The 27618-nt window shown below is 41.9% G+C and overlaps 1 protein-coding gene across 8 annotated transcripts in view; it reads right to left on the bottom strand.

Moving 5' to 3' along the window:
- The window catches only part of SGPL1 (sphingosine-1-phosphate lyase 1), a 64418-nt gene that overhangs the window by 11896 nt on the left and 24904 nt on the right, over nt 1-27618 (bottom strand). For 7 of the 8 annotated variants that reach the window (XM_025284686.3, XM_045165548.1, XM_025284687.3 and 4 more), the window contains 5 exons: nt 18548-18713; nt 13015-13082; nt 9494-9641; nt 7084-7160; nt 5602-5730 (listed from right to left, as the gene is read on the bottom strand). In XM_025284686.3, the coding sequence (XP_025140471.3) occupies nt 5602-5730; nt 7084-7160; nt 9494-9641; nt 13015-13082; nt 18548-18713 (588 nt within the window). Of the gene's footprint in view, nt 1-5601; nt 5731-7083; nt 7161-9493; nt 9642-13014; nt 13083-18547; nt 18714-18828; nt 18943-27618 lie in introns of all 8 variants that reach the window. The other variant, XM_025284690.3, reaches the window with a different exon arrangement.

Genomic DNA, 27618 nt, shown 5'->3' with positions numbered 1-27618 from the left:
TTTGTCATCTCCAAAGATTCATACAATCTTAGAAAACTTTTCCATTTTATAGGTAAGAAAACTGAGCCCTGAGAGACTGATTCACCCAAAGTCATCCATCTTTTGATAAAAAGTAAACCTTTCTATATTTTCGTATTTAGTGTAACCTGATGAGATGAAATGAGAGATGATGGCTGAAATTTCCTAAAGTAATATCCACATATAAGACAAAAATACCATAGGCTACAAAATCCAAGTGGTCAGGAGTTACGTGGCAGATTAAAAAGTCACTCATTTTGTAACTGAGGAAGCCGTCAGGAAACACATGACCGCCATCCACAGGCAGGCACTGACGGGCGCAGGACCCTTGCTTGAAGGCTCCCGCATTTCTACTTGCAGCTGAGGTCAGTGCTGCAGATCGCAGTGTGTCCTGGGGTCCAGCATAAAACCTCAAAACACCACATGAGGAACCAAGACAGCTGTGAAGGAAGTCAGGAAAGCACCAAGTTCTCAGTGCACTGTTCTCTCACTAAGGTTCAGCAATGACCTAAGCAGAAATATTTCCAAATCCCTAGTCACTCACTTTACATGTCCTATTTTCAGTCCAGTAACAAATCTAATCAGTATCATTATCTGTTAGGCAAACAATGGTGTACTTTGGACTGTAAAAGCAGGAACACCTAAATTCTGCTTCTGATTTTAATTTCTGACCCCAAATTCTGTGTTCAAATTTTGCTATTTCCTCTATCCCCTGTCCCCTGTCCCACCCCTCCAAAATGGAAATCTAATTCTCAAGTAAGAAGACAGAAGCCTCAGTAACTACTTGACACGTTAGTCAACGTCTTTCAACACTTTCAAAAACTCTCACCCTGTATATGCTATGTCAGAAAACAAGAGTAGAACAGGACCTACTGGGAAATTTTTCTTCTAGATACTCTTTGGACCTGATGGCATTTGTACAAACCAAGACTTTACTGCAGCAACCAAATTTCTTTCAGTATATAAAGTCACCTCTCACTCATTCTAACTGAGGCAAATGAAGCTACAAAAAGGAAAGACAGTGTCAGGTGAAGAATACAGAATGAGAAGAGCTTAAGACCTTAGTTAGGAACAGGCTCCAGACTGCCCAGGCAGTTGGCTTTCTCTTTTGTTTCCTGCCTCTGAACTTTCCTCACCAAAAGGAGATCATCCAGAGAGAGACAGAGACAGACACGCAGAAAGGCAGAGACTTAGGAGAGAACCAGAGAAACTCACATAATCCCAGAGGTAATTAGTTCTCTTATAAAAGTCTAAGTATCTGAACAGGCTGGGGATCTGAGATTCTATCTGTCCTTCTGACCCCTGACACAGCCCTAGAAAAAGGTCCTAATTGGAGAGGCACGGTTTAATTGTAGCAATGCAAGAAAACAAGAGTTGGACTTTGGTATTAAGATGGAAGACTGAAACTACTTCACAATTTTCCCTCCCTTGGTACATGAAAGAATGAAGGAAAAAAGTAGTAAAACCCTGCAATAACAACAACCAAACAAGGAGATAATCTAACACAATAAACTTCAAATACTGGTGATGAGAAAACAAGCTTCTGAATCATGGCAAAGAGTCAAACACAGTTCCTAATCCCTCCTCCAAGATATGGAAATTGTCCAGATAAAACAGCAAAATGCTGAGATTTGTCATTAATATTCCCCAAGTCTTCAGAGAAGCAAGTGGAGGGGGTTTCCTTATTGTCAGATGAGTGGGTAAGAGAGATGGAGGCTAAGGAGAAACAAGCTGCCCAGGGAGAGGGAACACCAGGACTTGCTCTTTAAAGTGAAGACTCCAGGGATATAGGATGAGCTAAAGAAATAATCAAAGCCCAAAGAGTATTATTCTCTTCCAGTTAGGCAGAGTGAACTCTGGTAGGTGACTTTGAATGAAATCGCAGAAGAGGCCGAGATATTCTAACATAGGTAGAACAAAGCTTTACCCAAGCCTTCCCTCTCAGACAAGACCAGACCTGCCATGCATCAGAACAAACAGAATGTCTAGAGACAGTCACCGAAACACAAGCCAAGATGAAAGAAGATGACATGGTAACTATGCAAACACAGAAAAAGAAAAGAAGGTAGCCTGCAAAATAAAGGCCAACTCAGAAGGTAACAACCTAAGGAACAGAAGGAAATTCCTCCTGTTTCTCACTGTAGGACAATATAATAAGAACAGGAATTCAAGAAAACAAGAGCTCAAAGAGTGGACACTGAAATAACAGAATGAGGCTGCAGACCTAAAAAAACACAAAGTATCAAAAAGCATGACTGCAGAATTACTACATACATTAGGAACAGCAAGGAACATATTAAACACTGCTGAGAAGCCTAGAGCCACTATACTGAGGACAGGAAAGGTTTGAGGTCAATTTAGTGAATCCAGAGAAGGCAGAGACTGAAAACTCAGTGCTCTGGAGAAATGTGTCCATGTGCTAGTCATACATAGCCAAAAAGCACTGAGAGGAAGGCTGGGCACAGGTAGAAATCTGTGAGATCATATTCTCTTAGAAAACTGAGTATCCTAGGAAAACCATGGTGAAGAGAGGATTTGGGGGAAAGAGGCTTTCAAGAGGCTTACAAAGGTCTCCCATGTAGAAAAAAATAATCATGGAACTTCTGTGTCCAGCAATATACATTATACATCTTGGGCCACCCTCCTATATGAAACAGCTAAAAGAGCCTGCTAAAACATTAACAAGTATTTTTACATCCATCCATGACTGAGCTAACATAAAGGAACACACTGAATCAAGAATTATATGATCAAGAATCATATAAGCTAAGTGTCAAAGCTGGTTTTAACTCAGAAGGTTACTGCCAACTCCTAGATCAGACTTCAAACTTTCACTTTGACAAATAAACAGGAAACAAGCTTGGGGCCTGTTCAAGGTGAGGCATCTAAGAGGGCAAGGCTGAAAACACTGACTTCACCCACACTCTTGGCAGTGAGAGAAATAAACCCTGCTGGTACAGAAGAGGATAGCAAGAAAAATTGCTATTACCCAGATACTCAGGGCAACGAAAAATAAGGATCTCTCAAGAATGTACACTGAAACTGCTTTTATTTGAGTGTGTGGTCTGAGTTCAGACTACTTCCACAGAACAAAACTATGGGCCGGAAACCGGACTTATGCTGGCTCCGATGTGGCAGTACTTCCCAGCCATTCCCCAGTAACTGGCAGAAGTAAATACAAATCTCTGAAAGAACTTAACTTCAACCATCAAAGTTAAGTTTCCAGGAAAATCCTAACTCATAGGAAAAAAAAAAAAAATCAAAGAGATAAGGATACAAGACAACATAAGTAAAACCAGAACAGAAACAAAACAAAACAAGTAAGGCTCATGGAATTATCAGACATAGAATATAAAATAATTATGTGCTATATATTTAAATAAACAAAACATATGCCAAGGAAAGGGACTACAAAGAACCAAATTAAAAAAAAAAAAAAAAAAACAACCCAGAATTCTCAAGAGTGAAAAACACAGTAAATGAAATTAGAAACCCAATGGAAGAACTAACGAGTAGAATACACCCAGTAAAAGAGGGAATTAGTAACACACCTGCGTGTATCACCCAGCTCCAACGTTTCTTAACTCACAGCCCATCTTTCTTCTACCAGCAACTGCCCCAGCCATTGCTGCTATCGAAAATATCAGTTGTTCTAATAGTTACACCTTTACAGGCTATCTATTTTGGGGGACTGCTTTTAAATATGAACTAGAGGTATGTTAGCCTTTCTCACTCTTTCTTTCATATCTCTTAACTTTCTATTTGTCTCTCTGGGTTTTATTCTGGTTAACTTGTCTTTGTTCCATAAATTTTACTCTTAGGAACCATGAAAATATTTTACATGGTTATAAATGAACTAGGGCTGGTTCTGGATCTGAAGCAGGAAATGTAGAAGATATTTTCACCAAATAAAAATCTTTTGTCCAAAAAAAGGGGGGGGGGGGTGCAGAGAAAGGAAGCTTTCAAAAACTACTTTGAGTCATGCAAAAAGACAGAGGAGTCAAAATTAAGAAGCTCTCACTGGCAAAACTGGAGTAATCTGAGCATCAATCTGAGTGACAGCTATGGCAGATTGAAGCATACACAGTCTCCTGCAATTTATCAACCCCACCACTGACAGATATTTGAATTATTTCCAGTATTTAACTATCATGAACAATGTTGCTATGAATATAACATCTATCCTGATATATACATGTACTAGCTTTCCTAGAATATATCCCAAGAAGTGGAATTTTAGGGTCATAAAATATGGATATTTTCCACCCTACTAGATAAACTGCAAATTGGTTTTGTGGTTGTTTAACCTGTACTCTCTTAAAAGTTCATAAAGAGTCTAATGGCACAGAATACCCAGGTACTGTAAGAATACTGGCATCTGTGTTACCCATTCATCTAAATGCCATAAGGGAACCCACTTATGATTCAGTTTTTAACAGTTTTAGAATTTTTTTTTTTTTAAATGAGTGTCTGGAATACCAGATTGATTTTTCATGGTGCCAACTGAAAAGTAAAACCCAATGCTGCTTACTGGGGGAGAAAAAAGTAACTATAAAATGTTCTTGTCTTGGGACGGGCCCTTCAGTAATTTAATTTGCAGACTTTATGATGATTAGAGAAGTATGACAGGATCAGCACCTAGAGGTTACCATTATAGTACCCTGGGTTAACTCTATCATGCATAAGCTGAAATTTAGTTTTTTCTAGAGAAGGCAATACCAGTCTGTAGTAACAAATCTCAATAGAAGTTCATCAATCACAGTTTAGGAAAACTAACAAACATCTACTAGAAAGAACAGTTGAGAGAAGGAATCCTCATGTGTATCTTTAAATACAATGACTCTTTCTTTAATCCTAAACCAACTAAGATTTGATTTATGGCAAAACAATATCCAGCTCAAGCAAAACAAGTATATCAAAAAAAGGTGAGATGCTTTGACAAAATTATACAGCAAGGAGATCCAACCAATCAATCTTAAAGGAAATCAACCCTGAATATTCACTGGAAGGACTGATGCTGAAGCTCCAATACTTTGGCCACCTGATGCGAAGAGCTGACTCATTGGAAAAGACCCTGATGCTGGGAAAAATTGAGGGCAAGAGGAGAAAGGGACAATAGGGGATGAGATGGTTGGATGGCATCACCGACTCAACGGACATGAGTTTGAGCAAGCTCTGGGAGTTGGTGAAGGACAGGGAAGCCTGGCGTGCTGCAGTCCATGGGGTCACAAAGAGTCAGACACGACTGAGCGTCTGAACAACAACAAAGTGGTTAGATACGTGGGTGAAAGAAAGAAAGGGAGGGAGAGAAAAAGAGAAGAGACAGGAGAACTATCCTGACAATATAAGTTTAAAGATTTTCAAAATAAAAGACTGAAGAGAAAAAAAATCTAGACGATATTTACTAAAATGCTGATAAGACACTAATTACAAAATTGCAAGTAATCTTTAAAAATTTCTGTTCAACTGGATCTTCCAGCAATAATCATGTATTACTTGTGTAATAATGTTTTTAATAACCTTCTACTTTATGCTAAAAAAAAACACAAGTCATATTATAGAATGTCATTTGCGTATACTTACACATCCACAGGAATCTGGTCCCCCATTGAATAGGGAACAAGCCATCCTCACAATCTCTGCCTCTATCTTCCGGAGTCCGGGGAAGATATCTGGATGCAGTGGATTACTCCATGCGAAATCTCCATAAGCCTACGGAGAAACGCAAGCACATGTGGAGACTCTTACGTCATACAGGAGAAAGAATCAGGCAAACCACGTTAGATACAACAGGAACTGGGAAAACGGTAGGATACATCCTCCGGTCTAAAGAAGATCGAAGTGTTGTAGTGGGGGAGACAGGCATAAAAATTATAGGAAGTATAAATGTGGTTAAAAGCACTGACTAAAATACCCAACAGACCGAGTTTGAAATCTTAGCTTTATCTGTCACTTCTAGCTGTGTAATCTTAGGTAAATAACCTCACTGAGGCTGTTTCCCCATATGTTAAAGAGGATAATCCCAGTACACAGCTGATGGAGTTCTAGCCGTAAGTAAGATAAGACACACGTGAAGCAAACACACGCGAAGCACTTAGTAGAATGTGTGGCACAACTATTTTCGGTGTGATAGCAGATCTGTGTATGTACATGAAGGTAAGGGGCCTCAAAGAGGGAGTAGCGAACATTCTGAGTGGTCTGGTGGTGTCTGTTGAGTGGAACCTTGAGCCGTGAATAGGAATTCATCATTAAGAACAGGTAGCAAGAACGAGGGAAAGGAAAACAACAAAGGAGCAAGGTACTCAGTAAACAGAAAAGGCAGGGGTTAGTGTTCATGTGGGAAAATCTGGTTCACGAAGGGACTGGCATTTTTGGTTGCATAAGCAGCTTAGGATTTGTCCTGTAGACAATGGGACTCACTGAAAGATTGTTAAGCACAGAAGTAAGGTCAGGGTATTATGTCAAAATACAGCTGAGCAAAACATGTAGTGTGTAGTAAGCTGTGCACAGTTTCATAGTTCTAATAATCAAACACAAAGACCTTAGAAAGCAACAGTCCAATGCCAATTTTGTATGACAAAGTGAGATTTAAAAAATAAATCTGATTAGAAATGGAAGAAGCTAAAGCAATTCTAAAGTCAACCAAAAAATATGAGAATTATGAATTATAACTGAGACCACTGCTCATTCTCAGATTCTGTGATTTGAGACTCAGGAAATCATGACCAAGTTTCCATCCCTTATCTCTTCTGATCCAACAAAATATACCTTATCATTAATAATCGCAAATGATGGACTACCTTCCCTAGCAATCTGCTTTCTACACAAGGTGTCTATTAAGCCTGGAGACATAAATAACATCTTACTTTTTTACAGACTGAAAATGTCTTGGACAATGTTATGCATTTTTGTCTGTTGGGTAAGAGACACTGAACCTCTTTAGTTTTAACAACACACTTTCCTTAAGTATTTTTTTTTTTAAATTACAAGAATAAAGAGAAAAAGATGTGACCATCTAAACCAGCAGAGCCGCACACTCCTTTCAAGGACTGGGCACTTGCTCACCTTCACGAGGAGGTCGGTGAGTTCCTTCTCCCCACTATACACTGCTCCAGAGGCTTTCCCCTCTTGCCACAGGACATCTGCAGAGAAAGGGCAGACCACTGGGTCAGTAAGCAGGAGCCTCTGGGGAGACAGATTCTAAAGAAGAAACAGGGAGAAACTCCTCTGCGTACAAGAGTTGGAGCAGAACCTCCAAGGCGTCCTTACATTAAATCAAGAAAAAGAGCTTCAGTAAAGAGTGTCACAGCAAAATAAAGATGAAAGGCCAACCACTACCATCAACAACAGTGTGAAAAAGGCAGCAACAGCACCCAGGTGCAATAGAGCGTCCACCAGTGACGTCGTCATCCCCAGCTGGCCTCTAACAGCAGAACCACTTCTTCTATCTACACTCATTTTCAGTTCTCTGTATGGCTCCACTTGACCTTTTTCTGCAGTGGCTTCCACCTTCTCTCCCTTTCTAGCCAGTCAAAGGAAGTGTGGAAACTGCTATGGGCACAGTTAGCAGAAAGAGTAAGGCAAAGTGCAAAATTTCAGCACAGTATCCCCAGAGCTGGAGTCAGAGAACTGAATCTCTGACTGGACAAACCATGGTGAGATGTGAGCCATCAGCATCGTCCTCAGACAAGCCTGGAAACCCATACAGAGTTAGCCACCTGCTTCCAGCAACATGTGCCGCAGCACTCAGCGTCAGCAGCACAGCCAACACCAGGAGAAGGACCAGAGGAAAGGTTCCTGACCGGGATGTGAGGTCCGACCTTCCACTTTTCTCTGAGGTGCTCCCCCAGAGACACTCCACAATACCAACAAAGGCGTTCACGTGGGGGTCTCGGGTCCTTTAAGACAACATGCCTGTGCCCTACTGAAAGTGAGTAGTGAGAATTATAGAAGCACTCAAACTGAAAACTGCTGCCATGGTTCTGACAAAGCCGAGGTCTGCAGCTCCAGTGAGAGCAGAGACTGAGCAGTGACTATCCAGACAAACCCTCGTTCTCACGTGACCGGCAGCTCTGGCTTGTGGTCAAGCTGACTTTGTCCTCAGAGGGACTGGGTAGTGACAGGCACGTCTTCAGACCAGAGGTCACCTGCATTTCAAAAGTAGGGTGTGTGCTTTCATTTCCTGTTCTTTTACTGGAGCTGCAGAGTAATGGCAATGGACAGCAACTTAGAAATGGAAGGGAGGGAGACAGGAGGCAGCCAACCCAGCACTCATAATTGTAGACATCTTTAATCTACAGGTCTCAGAATGCTAATCCCTGTTTTATATCCTGTATAATTCCTGGACTGTATCTAGTTTTGTATCATCTGATCAAAAATATCATCAAAAATTCAACACATGTCAATTAAAACTTTTAAAATACAATATGGTACCCTGTATCCTAGAACAGGAGAAAGGACATTATAGAAACCCTGGTGAAACAGGAATTGAATCTGTGGCTTAGGTAACAGCACTGTACCAATGTTAATTTTTTTTTTAGTTTTGACAAATGTACCAAGCTTATTTTAGATGTTAACATCAGGAGAAGCTGAGTGAGAGGTTTGTGGGAAATCTCTGTATTAGCTTTGCAGACTTTCTATAAATCTAAAATTATGCCAAATGAAAATGCCTATGTTTAATTTATTTGTAATATAATCCTAAGTTTGTAACAAACATGTTTGCATTAATAATAGTTAACATTTATCGAAATTTATTGAGTACCTATTATAAGCCAGGTATTACATGCTTATATGTATGATTGCATGTAATCTCTACAATTATCCTTTCAGATAAGTACTACAATTACTATCCTCATTGTAGAGAGACAGATACAGAGGCATGGAGAAGTGAAGTAACTCACCTGAGGCCATCTTGTTAAGTGGCCAAACCAGATGTGAGTCAAGCCTGAGTCCATGGGCTGTACTCTTAACACTAGGCTGCTAAGTGCATTTATCCTTCCTACATGCATACATGTACATGTGTGGGCTTATTACACAAAACACCATTAACATTTTGAGAGAGAGAGAGAGAGAGAGAGAGAGATATCATCTGTGTTTGTCTTTTGAGGATGAAATTATACTGACTTCTTATTTCTTCTGTGCCTCTATACAGATTCCATAATTTCTAAAATGAATCTCTATTTCAGTCTTATCACATATTTTGTCTTTCCAAAAAACAAATCTATTTTATTCAGGCTTAGAAAAGAAAATGGAACTAAGTTCCATCTTCTCTGAGATCTGCTTGCTTTATAGGTGAAGAATGAATCTAAATACAATTTTTAAAAGATGAAATTCAGCCTTTGAGACAGGAGGTGGGCCCTCCTGAACACAGAAGCACCAGGGATGAACTCTACTTAACCTCTATAAACATCCAATGATGAGTGAGTGACCAGCCACAGTAAGGAAGTAGGGAGCATGCATCTGCTGAGAAGCGTACCCTTAGAGCTGTATTCTTTGAGCTTCTCTAGAACTGCAGCCGGGCTCAGACCTTGAGAGGGCAGGGCTTTCACGTAATCTTGGTCCACTTTCAGGAATGACATGTTCTTGCTAATATCTTCCTTGGTCTTGTTCAACTTATCTTGGATCTCCAAAGGTAAGGAAGATAAAGTTAACAGGGAGACAGGAGAATACAGTACTGAAAGTGAAGAATCAGTTACATCACCAACCAACCACTTGATGCTGGGCACTGCACAAGTGCTCAAGAACAAGGACGGTACTTTTTCTTAAAGAGGTACGTTGACATTTTGACCCCTTCATTGTTATCTCACCTGGGCAACAGTCTCTTAAAGTCTGAAAAATCAACTTTCTCTCTAAAGGTCAAAGGTAACCTCGGTTCCCCACCCCACCCCGTCCCTTTCCTTTGTCACGTTGCTATCACCAATGCTTTGCTTGGTTTGCTATTTGCTGAAGTCAGCACTTCTCTGTGGGCAAGAGTCAGACCTTGTTCGTGCCTTGACAGCAGCTACAATATGTGCACCGAAGAAACCAAGGAAGAACCATGAACAGTAGCCAGAGAGCAGGCCAAGCAGCAGTAAAACAGATTCCGATGCTCAAGCAAGTGATGGGCTCCTTCACCAGGCACGCCCAGAACCACCAGAAACTGGAGGCCTGACAAGAATCCCCACACAGAAGAGTAAGACAGACGTGCCGGGAAGAGCCAGGGAGGCTGCCACCCGTCTCCTCAGGTTGGCAGCTCGCACTGCCCCACTCTCCAGTGCCAGGAGAGTGGTCCTTCTGCCACATAATTTATCAACTATGGTTATTTCGTTTCCATCCTCATCAGACATGTTCTTTCATTCCTTCACTTGGTAAACATTTGTTGAACTACACAGCAGTGATATACAGTGAACAAAACAAACTCAGGCAGTACACAGCTTAGGTGGGGCAGGGCTAAGTCCTGTCCTGAAGCTTATCTGTAAGCATCACAGTCAGAAAATCAAGGTAATGAAGAGTGCTAGGGTAAGAGGGGAGGGGAGGAACAGAGCAGATAGGAAGAACACAGCAGAGGCTGCCAGTGGTAATGAGAGACTCTTGGTTTGCAGATTTAGGGAAGAGTGGCTACACATATTACGACTTGTGTGTGTTACAGTGACATGGTTTCAGCCCTATGTCTGCTAAAGTTTGATGTCTCATCCCAAGCATTTAGGTTGTCTCATCTCTAGCAGTGGATGATTAGAATCCAAGACGGTCTTAGATGTGGCCCTCAATAAAACCACAGGGAAAGCCCCTCCTTTAGAACATGTCTGTAACAGTCTATCAGGCAGGCACTGGCAGGAAGACCAGGGCACACTCCTGGACAATGCCAGGGCAGCATGTGATGGACATGAAGATATTTTTTAGATTTAAATAAAGAACTGTGCTGCATAAATGTAACCAGAACTATGAAAGCTGGGCTTCCATACACAGATGATGCTACTGTAATAAAACAGACAAAAATGACCATGAGAGGCGTATGAGAAAGCACAGCAAGCACTTCCTCAAATCACCTCATCAATTCTTGCCTCAGAAGCTCCACTGCATTTTAATTTCTTCACAGCATTTATCTTAAAGGGAAATTCGTATGTATTTGCTTCCTTATTCATTTTCTGTCTTTCCTTAGTACTGAAATGTAGATTCCATGTGGGAAGGGCATGGCCTCCCAAGTGGTCCTACACTATGTCCCCAGCACCCAGAATGGTACCTACACTGAGCAGATGCTCAATGAATGAGGAGGGACACACACACTCGCTCAAAACAAGTAACTTTTGTCTCTGCACCTCAAAATCTGCATCTGAAAGTTGAAAGGTGATTATACATTTTCTAAGTACCTTCCAATGCTGTTGTATTTACTGAGTAACACAATTAAATAGTATCTTCCAATGCTGTTATCATATAAATTTAATGGGTTCTGAAACCCCAGCATTCATTTGTATCAAAATTAGAAATGGAAGGAGCAAAGTGTAAGGAATAAGGGCAGGGGAAAAATACAGGAAATGATAAGGGGAAACACTCTTCTCCCTTGTAATCAGCCTGTCCTCTGTATCCTTCTTCTCCCCTGCTCTTTGTTCTCTAAGGACTATAGCAGATTGATTTTAGGGCTTAATATGATTAAGGGTCAAATAAAAGCCCTCATTTCTCTCCTTCTCCAGCCGTTATTACTTCCACTTCCCCACAGGAAATGAACCTAAAAATACAAAGTTCTGGGAGAGTTCACACAGTGGTCTGAATGAACATCAGTCAAAGGCTGGAAGTAACTGCCGTCTTTTCTGATTTGGCCAGGAAAGGGGGAAAGGAACTGAAAGCCAAAAAAGAAAGAAAGCTTGCAGGAAAGCTGAGGGGGAAGGTGGGAGGCAGGGGAGATGAAGCCATCGAGGGTCGTGTGCCTTCGTTAGAGCTCGCAGAGGGGCCTGCCCTGTTTGTCTTCATCTGTGATAAAGAACCCGTGGGAAGGCAGAGGCGACTGTCTCATCCTGAGCATGGGTGAGGTCAGAGAGGAGCCAGTGAAGGGAATAGACTAGACTACAGATATGAACAAACAGCAAGAGAACAGCTCTGCTCTCTAAGTTTCTGAACCTGGGATCAGCAAACTACAGGCCTAATCAAACTACAGGCCGAGTGTGGACTGTGGCTATGAAGAGATTCTTGCTGCAACACAGGCCCACTCCTCCACCCATTGTTCTACTGCTGCTTTCCCTCCACAGGGACAGAGCTGAAAAGCTGACAGATGTGGCGTGGCCTGCCACGCCTAAAACGCTTCATATCCAGCCTGTTACAGAGAAAGCCTGCCAACCCTGAACCATGTAAGCACTCAATCCCTGCTAAGTATCTAAATTCAGCTCAGCCAAATATTGCTCCGCTTCCCTCGTAGCTTAGTTGGTAAAGAATCTGCCTGCAATGCAAGAGACCGGGGTTGGATTCCTGGGTCGGGAAGATCCCCTGGAGAAGGAACTGGCAACCCACTCCGGCATTCTTGCCTAGAGAATCCCCATGGACAGAGGAGCCTGGCAGGCTACAGTCCATGGGGTCGCAAGAGCTGGACACGACTCAGCGCCTAAACCACCACCACCAAATATTGTTCCAAAGCTTCCTGTCACTTCTGTCAGGTTGTCTAATTTCAAAGTTTTCCTGAACAGACATCTCCTTTCTCCTCTGGTCAAATATGGTGGAGAAAGAGTGTCGTCACGCTTCTCACTTGCGGCACTTTTGGCGTTGTGAGTCTGATGGGTCTCCGCTGCGTGGCCTGCCCTGCGCACTGGAGGATGTTTAGCAGCATCCCTCGCCCCCATCTGCTCAATGCCCAGAGCACCCACATCCTCTTCTGATATCCAAAAATGTCTCCAGATGTGGTCAAATGTTTCTTGGAGATGGGGGACAAAACGCACCCAATTCCCCTTGAACTCCTAGTTTTAGTAAATAGAAAGAGGTGTGATGATCATGGGGGAGGGAAGCAGTAGGGAAAAGTGAAATGACTGTGCTTACCTGACGACCAATGATAGGCATCTTCCGGATAAGCTTAAAACATCTCTTCTTAAACCTTGACCATAAACCTAAAAGAAACAAATGGTTCTATTGAAATTCCCATGGATTATGACCTGATAGTCATAATGTATGAACTATTGAATATTCAGCATGTCCTCTGTAATCACACTTGCCTTCAGATTACAAAGGTAAGTTTCTTAAAACAAAAAAACTTTTAATTTTTGAACAAGTAATATAACATGGTTCAAAAAAATACACACACTCTCATCTATCCCCCAGACCTTCATCCTACCCCCAGGTTAGTATGACTACTACTAGTTTCTAGATACCCTTCCAGAGTTTCTGTATGCATATACAAGCAAGAGTGAAGACTTGTTCTTGTCTTGTCTCTTTTACACAAAGGGTAGCATACTCCAGTGCTGCACGAGACCTGTTCTACTCAGCAGCAGTCTTTTAAAGACCAGTGCTCCCTGATGCAATCTTACAACTGTAGAGTATTCCATTAGATGGACGTACCTTAGTTTATTTAACCTGCCCTTTCCTGATGGAAACTTAGGTTGTTTCTGATGTCTGCTGTTACAAACCACGCTGAAATGGCTTAGCCTTGTAACACATGCTGTACTGCATGAGAGCATATCTGCAGGATAAGTTCCCAGAAACACAACTGCTGGGCCAAGCATACCGCAGAGTTCCTTACTTTCCCAAGTTGCCAGGCACCCAACACTTCTCTCCCCTGCCTCAAAATAAATGACCAACCCATGCATCTTCTCAGAATCTGTGCTCTAGTCTCTCATTCAACACATATCCCAACAACATTTTCTGGACCTAGAAAGGCTTTCAGATATCATGGATACCAATCAGACTTCATTCTGTTGGGCATAGGACAAATCTGAAATCCTGATCCTGTAAATTACAATTATTATAAATACATGGCATCTAAACACACAGTCATGCCTTTTAATGAATTCACGTTCAGTGTATCTCAACTGACTCCAACAGCAAGATTTTGAGGCTGGCATAGAAGGCACTGCCTACTGTCCAAGGGCAGCTGAGGATCAAAGCATTAATAACTTGCTCAAGGCCGAGGATCATATCAGTGATGGGGCAAGGATTTAAATGAAGTCTCTGTGTTTCTAGTCCTAGACTCCTAGGACTCTATACTGCTTCACATGCACAACAGAATTTTCAGTTATCTCAAATGAGTTTCAAAGGAATCTAGACCTATGCTTTCTGCAAGGATACAAGGCATGAACTGAATGAACTTTGCTGCTTTCCTAGGAGATCTGGGCATTCCAATTTCCTTGCCCAAAAGTAGCTTTCAACAACCAAAAAAGGTGTCTGCACCACCTACGGGTATTTATTAAATGATGCTATGCATCTTTACTAGCAGTGTTTGCCTAGGGTGCATCCCTAAGTGCCTAGCACTGAGGTTGACACTCTATAAATGTCTGGGTCAAAAGCAGATATCTAAGACACAGGCTGACTAAGACAAAGGGCTGAAACCAGTTACTTTTTGCTTAAATTTTAGAGTATTTCGTTTCAGTCCTGAAATCTTACGGTACACAGAATATTGTATTCTCTTCTCATTTACAGCATTTCTACATTATTAAAAATTCTTCCAAAGTGTATTTTTAAATGTCACCACAACAATCCATCAAACGAGCAGCATTTAGTGTTAGATGGTTCAGCTGCTTGTTATTTGATTATTTCTAACAGTGTTAAAGCTGTAAAGATTCAGAACTACCCCCTATTTTAATGGATGAAGCAATTAATTAATGAGGTAGAAAGAAGTCTAAAAATCAGCAAGCTGAATCAGGTGTCTGAAAGTACATTCATGTGACTGGGAGGAGGAGAACACATAATTTTGTGAAATCTGTGAGATAACATGGTACAGAGTAAAAAGAACAGAATACAGATCAGACACAGAGAAATTAAGAATGAAAAGACCATGTGGTCAAGACCTAAAAAGAGTATCTCCAAAGTAAAAGCCAAGAATTGGGAGAGTGGGACTAACAGAAGGTACACCACTGTGCACAGAATAGGTAACTAGTGAGACCGACTGTGCAGCTCAGGGAGCTCCAGCACGGTGCTCTGTGTGACCCAAATGGAGAGGAAATCAGACAGACATGCATACGGACAGCTGATTCACTCTGCTGCACAGCAGCAAGTAACACAACAGTGCAAAGCAACTACACTGCAATAAGAGTTAATTCTTTAGAACAGTAAAAACCCCCAGAGGTCCAGAAAGAAAAGTAGCGAGCATGTTTTAAGGTAATAAAACAGGAAATGCCAGTGTAAGAACAACGCTTGGCTCCTTTCACACCAGTGATGCCACTCAAGCCTCACAACAGCACTCTCTGACTGGGTAAAGCAGTATGAGTATGCCCATTTCACTGCGAGGAAACAGGCTAATAGGCTTAAGGGCACTGCCCAAGGTGCCATGGCTAGAAACCTCCTCCAACCACAGAACTCTGATGTCTATTGATAAACTACAGACAATCCCACAGGTAAAACCAACATCAATGAGGAAGGATGTGAGCTGATAACCACAGAGAAGTAAAAAGGAGATCACGCCTTAGAAGACTGCCAACCCTGCCCTACCCTCCTGCCGCGTCTAGTTCTTATCTACCTGTGTCCATGCTGTGTTCCACAATTACCCTCTCTCCCTCAGAAGGGTACCCAGAATTTGAAGATCAGCAAAATTTATCACTAGTCAGACTTTAGACTCCTCTAGGGCAATACACCAAAAGGAACTTGATGCTCACTAATACACAGAACACGTCTACGTGAGCAAGGTGCTAAAAAAATTAGCAATTCTATCAAAATTTCCTGATCTCTGGAGGGAAGACATTTCTATCCGTGTCTAAAGTTCAAGTTGGAAGTTATAAAATAAAAAGTGTGTTGTGTATTCAAGCAATATGAAATTGCCAATATTCAGCCATTTTCAACCTACAAAATTAATTTTGTATAATTCAGATACAGAAAGAGATGGGTGCATGCATGATCAGTTGCTCAGTCATGTCCAACTATTTGCAACCCCATGGACTGTAGCCTGCAGGCTTTTCTGTCTGTGGAATTTTCTAGGCAAGAATACTGGAGTAGGTTGCCATTTCCTACTCCAGAAGATCTTCCCAACCCAGGGATGGAACCTGCATCTCCTGTGTCTTCTGTATTGGCAGGCAGATTCTTTACCACTGAGCCACCTGGGAAGCCATAGACAGACATACAGATACATAAACAGTGGCTATCTCTAGGTAACAAGATGTCAATTTTATTCTTATGGTATATCATATTGCCTGATTTTATACAATGAAAATGTACTGCTTTTATAGTAAGAAAAAATGTTACTAAAAACCATGCAATGGCTTGGAGTTCACGAAGATTTAGATGGCACACACCATTAACACACTGCTAGTATTAGTTTTCTCATGGCGTGCTCAGAGCTGACACATTCGTTTCTGAACACTAAAGGCAGGTAGGTAAGTACCAGGACCTCAGAGCTGCTACTATGGGTTAAACAAACTGGACACGGGCACTGTGGGCTGCACAATGGAAAATACAAGTAAATACCTAAAGCTAATACCCAGCATATTGAAGAAATATAAACCTCAAGGTCTCTGACCTTGACTCCGGTCTGACCAAGGTCTCTGACCAAGACCAAGTAAATAGATAGTTTCTCTAACAGGAAGACATGCTTATGATAGTGAGTAAGTAAATCTGTAGTTCAGATTTACAAATGCACCACTTTAAAAGGAAAAGCACACAGAACGGTGAATGCCAGGAGCTGAGGAGAGAAAGTAGTGGAAGTTCAAGTTTCAAGGGCACAGAGCCTAAAATTATGAGAAAGGTGGTGGTGATGGCTCCCTAACAATGTAAGTGTTCTTAGTGTCACAACTTTCCACTTAAAAATGGGTAAAATGATACATTTTATGTTCTATATATTTCATCACAATAAAAAAAGCAAGAACTGCTACTCCTTAGAACTCTCTGGAATCAGACAGAATGGTGGGCGGCACTGAATCAAATGCTTCCCAGGAAAGGAATAAGCCTGAGCAGAAGGACAAGGGTTGCGTCTGTTTCCAAACCATGGAGCAGATGAAGCAAATCCGTCATGAATTTATGAGAAAGTCTTGCAAGCACTAGGAGCAGAGACTGAGGACATTTCACCTCTACTTTAATTAAGTGCAATGCTAACTCTGCTATAACTTGGCAGTGTGGCACAGTGTTACGGGATGGCTGGCTAGTCATCATGGTAAAGGGATAAAACAGAATCTGGCCTCTAAGCTGACTTTCCTAGGGGAAGAAGAAAAAAAGCAGAAAAAAATATCAGTTGAAGAGCCTCTTCAAATAGATGTTATCAGGGAAGCAAACAGTTAATGGAAATTTTAAACAGATGGGAAATGATAAGGAAGTCTCATCAATGTTTCTAACTCAGATACCCTACTGTGGGTGAGGAAGGGGTGCAGGGGCGAGTACAGAACGCCCATCACCTCTCCTACCGCTGACTTACCCAACCCAGCCCACAGGGGAAGAATTCGTAAGGAGCTAACACACAACCAGGTGGTAGGGGGTGGGGTGGGGGTGCAGGGAACATGAGCGGGGTCTTAGGAAGATGAAGATGGACAAACTGATCACTACAAACTTCTCAGTTTCCACACTCCCTGAGGAGTGGCCTTCTCTTCCCATCAGTCTGGCTGCCGGAGTCCCTGCACAGGAAGCTCAAAGGGTACTGTCTCCTGACAGCAGAGGTTCAATTCCAAGAGGACAGGGACCCTGTATTACTTGTACTGTAGAGATAGCTCTCGGAGAAGGCAATGGCACCCCACTCCAGTACTCTTGCCTGGAAAATCCCATGGATGGAGGAGCCTGGTAGGCTGCAGTCCATGGGGTCGCTAGAGTCAGACACGACTGAGCGACTTCCCTTTCACTTTTCACTTTCATGCATTGGAGAAGGAAATGGCAACCCACGCCAGTGTTCTTGCCTGGAGAATCCCAGGGACGGGGGAGCCTGGTGGGCTGTCGCCTATGGGCTCACACAGAGTCGGACACGACTGAAGTGACTTAGCAGCAGCAGAGGTATCTCTAGAGCATGGCAGTGCCTGACACACAGCAGACATTCCCATGGTCGCTGCATGGGTGCTGTTCTAATTTCACATAATCTTTATTGAAAAAAAAGCCTACAATGAAAGCAATAAATCCATGCTTGGAGAACTCTGGGTGACACAATTATGTTCTAGGCAAGAAAGTAAAAGTGAAGAGGGTTTGAGCCACACTCTGGATCCTTATGATGACTAATGTCTCAGGGGTTTTAATGTAAATTGCAAATCCAGAAAAATCAACATGAACAGTTACAGTCACACAAGAGTCCTATTAAAACGTTACCAGTCAGAAGGCAATGCCCTTTCTATCTAAATAGATTTAAAAAATCAGAACCAAACCAACCAGGCAACAGGTTAGCCCAATCCATTAGCCCCGAGTTCCAAAGCTGGTGTTCACTCCACTGTACCTTTACAGAGGGAGGCAGTATACTTACTCTCTGGCTGGAAGACAAACTCATACACCCAGACTATCAGCAGAGTCCACACGACACTCCACACAATCAGCTGCCAGGGCTCGTACTTGGTACAGTGCCCATTCACGTAGTTCTTGGCCTTTGTGGAATATACTTCCAAAATCTCAAAGTAGGGCTCAAAGGCCTTCTAGAAATACAAAAGAAAAAAAAAATTACTTTCAGAGAGAGAAAGGAAGTCTGTTCTTAGTTTGTTTTTCAACCTTATGTTTTCAAGGGCAAGGCCATTCATGATGTCGCCCTACCCCAGCAGTAATCTTATCGTCCTCTAAAGTCCACAAAGCTTCTGCTCCAGGAACTGCAGCGGACACTGCCCCTTAACAGACACGTGGACTTTGACAAAGTTTTTGATCCTCTGTCTGTAAAATAAAAGGTTAAGCTGGGTCATCATTTCAGTCTAAAACTTCTAGAAGACTGCAGGATTTACTGTCCTACTGTCTTCTTTGTTGGCTGCACTGGGTCGCTGCAGGGGCACAGGCTTTCTCCAGTTGTGGCACGTGGTCTTAACTGCCCCACGGCACGTGGTATCTTAGTTCCCTGACCAGGGATCAAACCCATATTCCCTGCATAGGAAGTGGATTCTTAACCACTGGACCACCAGGGAAGTACCTATCCCATTATCTTAACTCAAACTAATCCTCTCAATATGTCTTTCTCTTCTTCTCTTCTTTATTTGAATCTTTCCCATTCTTTAACCCAAAAGGCAAACAGACAATTCACTGGAAAAATCCCCAATGCTGGGAAAGATTGAGGGCAGAAGAAGAGGACATCAGAGGATGAGATGGCCGGATGGCTTCACCAATGAACATGAACCTGGGCAAACTCCAGGAGATGGTGAAGGACAGGACGGCCTGACATGCTGCAGTCCATAGGGTCGCAAGGAGTCAGACACGACTGGGCAACTGAGCAACAACAACACAACCCAAAAGGCAGGAGACTGTTTCTGTAAAAGGCCACAGGCTAAATATTTTAGGTACTACAGGCCAAACAGTCTGTGTCACAACTACTCAGCTCTGCGGCCACAGCAAACGCAGCCACAAAACAGAGGGTGAAGACTTGAAGGGAGCCGTGTTCCAACAAAATTTAATTCCAGATGCTAAAACTTGAATTTCATGTAATTTCACAATCACAAAATACTTTTTTTATAAAAACAGTTGCAAAATTAAAGTATCATTCTTAGCTCACAGGCTATACAAAAACAGGCAGCAGGCAAGGTTTGGCCCATAGGCCATAGTCCACCCATCTCTGCTCTAAGGCCCCATTTGACAAAAACTCTTAAGGCAAGGAACTGTATCTTATGACATGAATCATTCACAACAGCTAGCACTAGCAAGAAAAAAAAAAAAAAAAACCCTCTCCTCTGAAAAGTCACCAGAATACCCAACTCATGAGAGTAAATTCACTCGTGCCTCAACACAGAGCTTATGACAATGTGCCGTGCAGTCGACTCATGATCTTCATCTCCCTGCACGGTTGGGGACCTGAAGACTGACCAGATCCCAGCCATATTCACAAGCCCCCCGAGTGCCCCAGACAAAATAAGTTCATCTTTAGTTTGCCATTCATTCCCTTCCTCAACATTTATGAAGCTTCTCCAGTGTTTAAGACATTAAGCTGGGGGAACATCAAGGTCAACAGTGCAGGTTCTTGCCCTTACTAAGCTTAGAATCTAATGAGAGAGGCCCATACATACACACGCAGACACACATGGGCACACGCATAAATAAATGAGTAATCAGAACTATTCAGGATAAACACTATAAAAAGGATGCTAAGAGAGAGATCACTAAGGAAGCCCTACCTCTCTCTACCTGTGGGAAGATGGGGAAGACAAGACAAGAGGATAAAATCTATAGAATGACCAAATAAAAGTCTCTAGGCAGAAAAAACAAATACTCATACCCAGAAGAGAGAATAATAGCGGCAAGTGCATCAGGGAGCCTGGGAATGGCAAAAAGCCCTGTGCAGTAAGAGCACACACAAGATGAGGGCAGAGACTGGACTCTGTCTTCTCCAGAATTCATCCTCAGCACCCAGCATGGCGCCTGGCAGACAGGCTGTACCGAACAAAGGCTGGGACAGTGGCTGACAGAGACCAGGTAAATGAGGGAACACATCAAGTTACAAGCGAACTGAGGCTAGGAAGAGAACACTAGGTCCGGATTTAAAATGATCTTTTAAAAAAAAAAAAAAAACACAGATTGGAAGCATAAATTGACAGGTACTTTTGTAAGTGATTTGTCAGTATCTATTAACATTTTACGGAGAATGCAATGGCAACCCACTCCAGTACTCTTGCCTGGAAAATCCCATGGGAGGAGCCTGATAGGCAACAGTCCATGGGGTCGCTTAGAGTCGGACACGACTGAGCAGCTTCACTTTCACTTTTCACTTTCATGCATTGGAGAAGGAAATGGCAACCCACTCCAGTGTTCTTGCCTGGAGAATCCCAGGGACGGGGGATCCTGGTGGGCTGCCATCCTTGGGGTTGCACAGAGTCGGACACGACTGAAGTGACTTAGCAGCAGCAGCAGCAGCAGCATTAACATTTTAAATGTACATTCATTTTGACTCAGTAATTCCAATTTTTGGTATCTACCTGTTTGTATCTATGTGCATGTTCAAGGACATACACTTTGTGACAGCAAAAGAAAAAAAATATAAACAAACATAAACATCTACTGATAGAGAAACAGTTAAATAAACTATAACATATACATTTTATATACCCATACTTAGCAGCATTAAAAAGACAGATTTAAATCAGCCACAATGAAAATTTTCCAGAACACGGTGTAGAGTTTAAGAAAAAAGCAAACTGAAGAACAATTAAAAACAAAACAAAATGCATGGGTTATTAATCAAGAGAGCAATTTTTTTCTAAGATAACTTCATGGGAAAGGAATAGAAACAGGACAGAGATTATAGAGACAAAAAATTTTAGTTAAGAGGATTGTTGAAATAGTCCAAAACAGAAATAAACTGGGTTTGACAAGAGCTATATATCAGGGCCAAAAAACAGCACAATTTGAAAAACAATTTTAGAAGTAGAACAAACAGGGTTTAGTAACTTATCAGACATAGGAAGTATGGAGTGGGACGCATACAGATAATTCCAGATTCTCAAATTCTCGTTTGAGAGACTGGGTAAGCAGTGACAGCATTAACTGCGGTAGACAAGAAGAGGGGAGGGAGGGAACTGAAGAAGGTGGAGGAGATTGTGAAAAAAAGACCATGCTGCTGCTTTTCATTCCTGCTGGCAATCTACATGCCATGTTCTAGCAGTAGCGTGAAAGCTTAGGAGGAGGATGGATGGCTCAACTAATGTTTGCTGAAAACATTTGTGCCCTTACCAATTAGGCTGTGGCATACAGTAATTAGCACTGGGCAAGTCCTGGGTCCCCAGAGGGCTATCCATAGAAACACAGCTTATTTGCAACCCCCTCCCCACAGTTCTTGGTGGCCATTCCCTAGAGCCCACTGTTGCTATCAACAATCAATGCTGCACAGCAGGGGCAGTGCTGGCTGAGACCTGAGAAAGAGCAGAGGAGTCTACCATCATCGAAGGTATGTCATAATTTCAATTATTACAGAGCATCTTCTAGTGTTAAAGCTGTGATAAAACCAAATGGTTACAAGTGTGCATGAACGGGACAATGGGAGAACCATCATTCCAGCTTTGCAGATCAGTTTTCCCTCTGGTGATTCTAATTCCTAGTTCACCCATAAAATAAGAGGTTACCAAATGTCAGAAGATAACTGGATGTTATCATAGCACTGACTGAACAAAAAAAGTAACATACTAGTATTAAGCAAAGGGCAAAGGATCAGCAAATGCTGACTATTAATAATTCCATCGTTAAAAGCCTATTAAAATACAAAGGCATTCCTTGCTAACGTTTACAAAATTATATTCAGCAGAAGTATACTTTCTTTGTAATTGCTCTGAGAAGATAATGGGAATCCGTGAATTTGAAGTCTTTGACTACATCTCCTTAAGCACAAAGAAACACTTTTTAAGGAGATGTATTTCTATATTCTCTTATTCCAATGATAGAATGCTACTGTACTTGGACGGGTCCTAGCAAGTTTTCTGAATAGGTAACTAGTTGGTCACAGAAATTACACGTCCTGGCCTCACTCCAGGGTCCTTTTAGGTCACCACAAACAGCCTAGGCTCAGTCCTCAAGGAAGGAGCACCTCACAACACTGGCAGCTCTCGGCATGACAGGGCTGTGGGGTAATGTTTGCTTTCTCCCTGGATAGCAAACGGGAGGCCGCAATTCCTCAGGGCCTTGCAAACACCACCAACCCTAGGCTGGATTCTGACGCAATAAACCAGCCCTGGGGAAGCATGCAATCTAAATGCTGAAGAGAGCTTTAGAGACCAAACCCACGTTTTCATTTTATAGAGGCCCTGATGTGGAACAGGGTGCCTAAGCTCATCCGGATGGGCTTGCGTTAAAGCAGAGACTAGGAACCCAAGCCTCCCGACAGTACCCAGTACTCTTTCCAGCCCTCATTCTCAGTGGCACAGGCAGAGGAGTACTAAACACATTACAATCCAGCGCCATTCCCAGAATTTTCTTTCTATACTCTATGCTCTGGGTAGAATATACCTTGGATATATGGTAACACACAACTACAGAGGCTTCTATTTATTCCAACTTAATCTCTACACTGTGTCTCTGGAAATAGAAGAGCTATGGTCATCTATGAAGGCCACTAGCTTATTGTACAACTCCAGGCAAATTACTTCACCTGTCTGTGCCTCTATTTCTGTATCTAGAAGGGACACAGAATATTCACTAAATAGTGTCTGTGTGTATGTGTCTGTGGGGTGGGTGTGGGTGTGATCTATTAAGCAAGAATCTTCTTGGTATTGGTGAAACTTCCACCAAAAAAGCATTCTCTTCTTCATACTTTGTTAGAAAACTGAAAATGTACTCTTGTAGAGGAAAAAAACAAAACACTTTGCCCAATGAATGTATATAAAATAGTAAAGAATACCATAAATCTTTTAAAAGTATAATATTAAAGGAAAAAAGATCAACTTTAGTGTGAAGATTCAAACATTAAGCACTTTAAGAAGCTATCAAATAATGATAAAAGTAACCAGACTTCCTCTTTCTCTTTATCCCATTTCCAATCTAAAGGTTTATTCAATAATCCTAAGCATTATTAAACAAAAGGCAACTGCTGGAGTGTCTGGGAGCTTGGTAGCATTCTAATACTGAGCTTTTTCACCCCCCGTGTCATTTCAAGGGTGCAAGACACTTTCGTGACCACGACAATAGCAGTCTGCAAAGATAGTAAATTTAGGGCCTGTTGCTTTTTAGACTGAGTTTCAAACTTTCCCAATGCAGTTCCACAGAAATGTATTTTACAACACAAACTCGCATATATAGCAACAGAAGATATAAAAACAAAACAAAAATTTCCAAAATACTTTATACTTTATTACTAGTGACAGACTTACATTTCTTTTCTATTTCTTCCTTCTTTTTAAAGGTTTGGCCCACTGAATTGATTCTACATCCCTCTAAATGGATCATGACCTTCAGGTTTAAAACCAGTGTCTTAGAGTGATTTCCCTCCTGGCTTCCTTAAATTCAGAACGTGATTGTGTAACAGCACAGGAATTAACACGAAGGTTCCACTCAACACAATCTCAGTGCTTTTTATACTTAGGGTTTATTTTCTTAACATTTTCACGAGGCCAGGACTATGATGTGACAGAGTCCATCTCAGTCCAGGAAACTCAGAATTCTTGCATCACAAATTACTTTCCTATCAGCACGGACCTACAGATCTCCCCAGTGATATTAACCATTTTCAGTCCCTGAATCCCTTCAAGAGAACATGACTCTGTAAGCAAACTTTGCATAATGGCACCGTCCACATCTTCTTTCCCCCTGTCCCCTCCAAAAAACTTCTTTGAGAAACAGTACTGCACCTAATCAACTTCCTAATTATGCAGTGATATTTTTTCCCCATTAAATTTCTTAATTAACAACTTACACCAGAAGAAGCATTCTAAAAATTACTATCACTCAAAGAAGGTATTTCCAGACCCACAAGGGATGGTGCTTCTTTCCTTAATAATAACCATCCTTTCCATTACAGGGAAAGGATGGTTATTATTACTTCTAACCAGTAGAAGGCACCAAAATCACCCAAGGAGCTTTTCTCAGAACAATCCACCCTGCAGGACTGTACGGACAGAGTGGAGCCCAGAAATACATATTTTGGAAAATGTCCCCCAGTGACAGTGACATCCTCACTTGGTTAGGAACCCTTTCTCTATACCATAACATGGCCCCTTCTCTCCTCATCCCCTACTTTGATAAAAGAAATACTCAGCAATTGAGTTAATATATTACTGTGCTTAGTCGCTCAGTTGTGTCCGACTATTGGCAACCCCATGGACTGTAGCCCAAAATCCTCTAGTAAAAGCGCACAACTCAACACTAAATAGTCTTTCCACAAGAGCCCGAAGTCAGAGCTTTAAAGCAGGAATGGGCTGTTGAGGAAAAGAAAAACCTGTTTTACCCAGTCCACCCACTGTCTTAATGTCTTAAAAGCAAATCATACTCTAATGACTGAGACTGCAATAAGGGCGTGAAATTAAAATAGAGAAGAAAGCCAAAGAGTTAAGAGCTTATTCTTACTTTACTTCTACTCTAAAAATAGGAGGAAAAAAATTAACTGAATCTGATTCTCCTTCAGATTACATTCTGCAAAACTTCAAAGTATAAAGTAAACAGGTAAGAAAACACTATTGTCTTTAGAGCCTCAAAAGGCATTAAAGTTTATCAGCAAAAATAGATCACAAGCCCAAAGGGAAAACTCCCTTGAGTCATTAAAGAAATTGAGCAATAAACCAAACAGCTATTCCAACCAACCAAGGGTAACTGTGTGATACAGAAACGTTTGAAGGGAATGAGTCATCATTTCTTAGGAGGTAAAAAGCAAACCATATACTTCCCCCAAAATTCCGCTATGTAAGTCAAACGATCCAGTATCTGAGAAGTTCGTCTCAAAACGCTTAACTGTCCACACTTTCCCTTCCAGTCAGGCCTCAACAGTCAGATATACATTCTCAGTACTAGTTCACAGGCCTGACAAGACTGACTGCTCTACACTTAACACTAGATTATTTGGGCAAAGCACCTCAACCATCACTGGAACACAATCTTGGCCTCTGAGAGGAGACAGCCATGCAATGTAACACAGCTGTTAAGAGTGCATTCACAGAAAATTCAAGTTCCTAAAAGCTGGCAGCCCCAAAGACTACCAAATGGTCGTTGAAAACTTTTTATTAATTTAGGTCAGGAGCAGGCATCCAGTGAAGACAGATGCTGATTCTGTCAACTGTTAACTCTGAGCACCGCTCTTCTAAAATACATCAAAAAAGACATTATGGGGAGCTTCAACCTAGCAGAGAATACTGAAATACACAAAACTAAGTTCAACAAGCAAAAGGTACAGACTGAGGGATACACTGCGTGCTCAGTCCCTCAGTCGTGTCCAACTCTTTTCAATCCCACGGACTGTAGTCCTTCACTCTCCTCTGTCCATGGGATTTTCCAGGCAAGAACACTGGAGCAGGTTGCCATTTCCTTCTCCAGAGGATCTTCCTGACCCAGGGATCGAATTGGCATCTCCCATGTCTTTTGTATTGGCAAGCAGATTCTTTACCACTGAGCCAGCGTTTTCTTGGTAAATATGACCTCAGGCTGAGGGAAGTAGGGCAGATGTCGAGGGAAAGCACTCCGCAAATTTGAGCACATAATCTTGCCAAATCTGCAATGAACTCCCAGAGTCTCTTACAGTCAGTAGCTAAATGACTTACTCTGCACATGTACACAAAGTTACCTGTCAAAATGCAAAAGAAGCTCATCATCCTCTTAAGACCAGAAAGGACCCCTCGGATAATAAGCAAGGTCTAGTAGGAACAGGAGAAGGGGACGACAGAGGATGAGATGGCTGGATGGCATCACCGACTCAATGGACATGGGTTTTGGTGGACTCCGGGAGTTGGTGATGGACAGGGAGGCCTGGCGTGCTGCAGTTCATGGGGTCGCAAAGAGTCGGACACGACTGAGCGACTGAACTGAACTGAGTGGGAATAATCCCACATTCTTCACACAAAAAGGAGAATTCTTGACTTCCCTGAGCAGCTGGGGAAGAAGTCAGTCATCTAGGTTTCTCCCTTCCCGTACTTCTTTTACTAATAGGATTATCTACCTACCTTTGTCAAGAGTTAAGACAGCTATACTTTCCAAATTATAACTAGTTACAGAAATCCCCTCCCTTCAATAACAGTCACGCAGCTATTAGAGATGAGAAATACTGAACACATGCCCAAAAGTGTGACCTAAGTAAACCGCAAGGGCTAGTTCTCTGGAACTTTCTAACAAGTAACACTGTTCAAAAAAATTACTAGAGATTTATCCCTGGGTCTCTGACTGATCCTCAACTGATACAAACACTTTTAGAATGTCTGCTTTCAAAATCTAGTCATGAAGGAGCTACTTTTTAAAACTGAAGACTTTAAATTTAAAATGAATACTTGGAAGACTTTCAGACTTTCTGGATAATCTGTTCAAAGTGTAGGAGAAAATGTGTGCTTCCAATGAAAAAGTATATACTGTCAAGGACACCCTCTGAATTATTGGGTTCTGATTATATGTAAGTTGTTTTACAGGTTTGGGCTTTGCAGGTGGCTCACTGGTAAAGAGACACAGGTTTGATCCCTGGGTCGGGAAGATCCCTTGGAGGAGGGCATGGCAACCCACTCCAGTATCCTTGCCTGGAGAATCCCAAGGACAGAGGAGCCTGGTGGGCTACAGTCCATACAGTTACAAAGAGTCAGACGTGTACAAGCTGTAGATAAGACAGTAATGCAGACTCCTCTATATCTGCATATATACATGACCAGCAAAGGTTCAATGACCTCCCTTCTCCACTATGGAAGAAACTGTTTTGACTCTATTTGCATATTCATTTTAATACTCCTGAACTACAATTGT

The sequence above is a fragment of the Bubalus bubalis genome, chromosome 4, assembly GCF_019923935.1.
Source record: "Bubalus bubalis isolate 160015118507 breed Murrah chromosome 4, NDDB_SH_1, whole genome shotgun sequence".
Lineage (NCBI taxonomy): Eukaryota > Metazoa > Chordata > Mammalia > Artiodactyla > Bovidae > Bubalus > Bubalus bubalis.
This window is presented reverse-complemented; position numbering and strand designations above follow the sequence as displayed.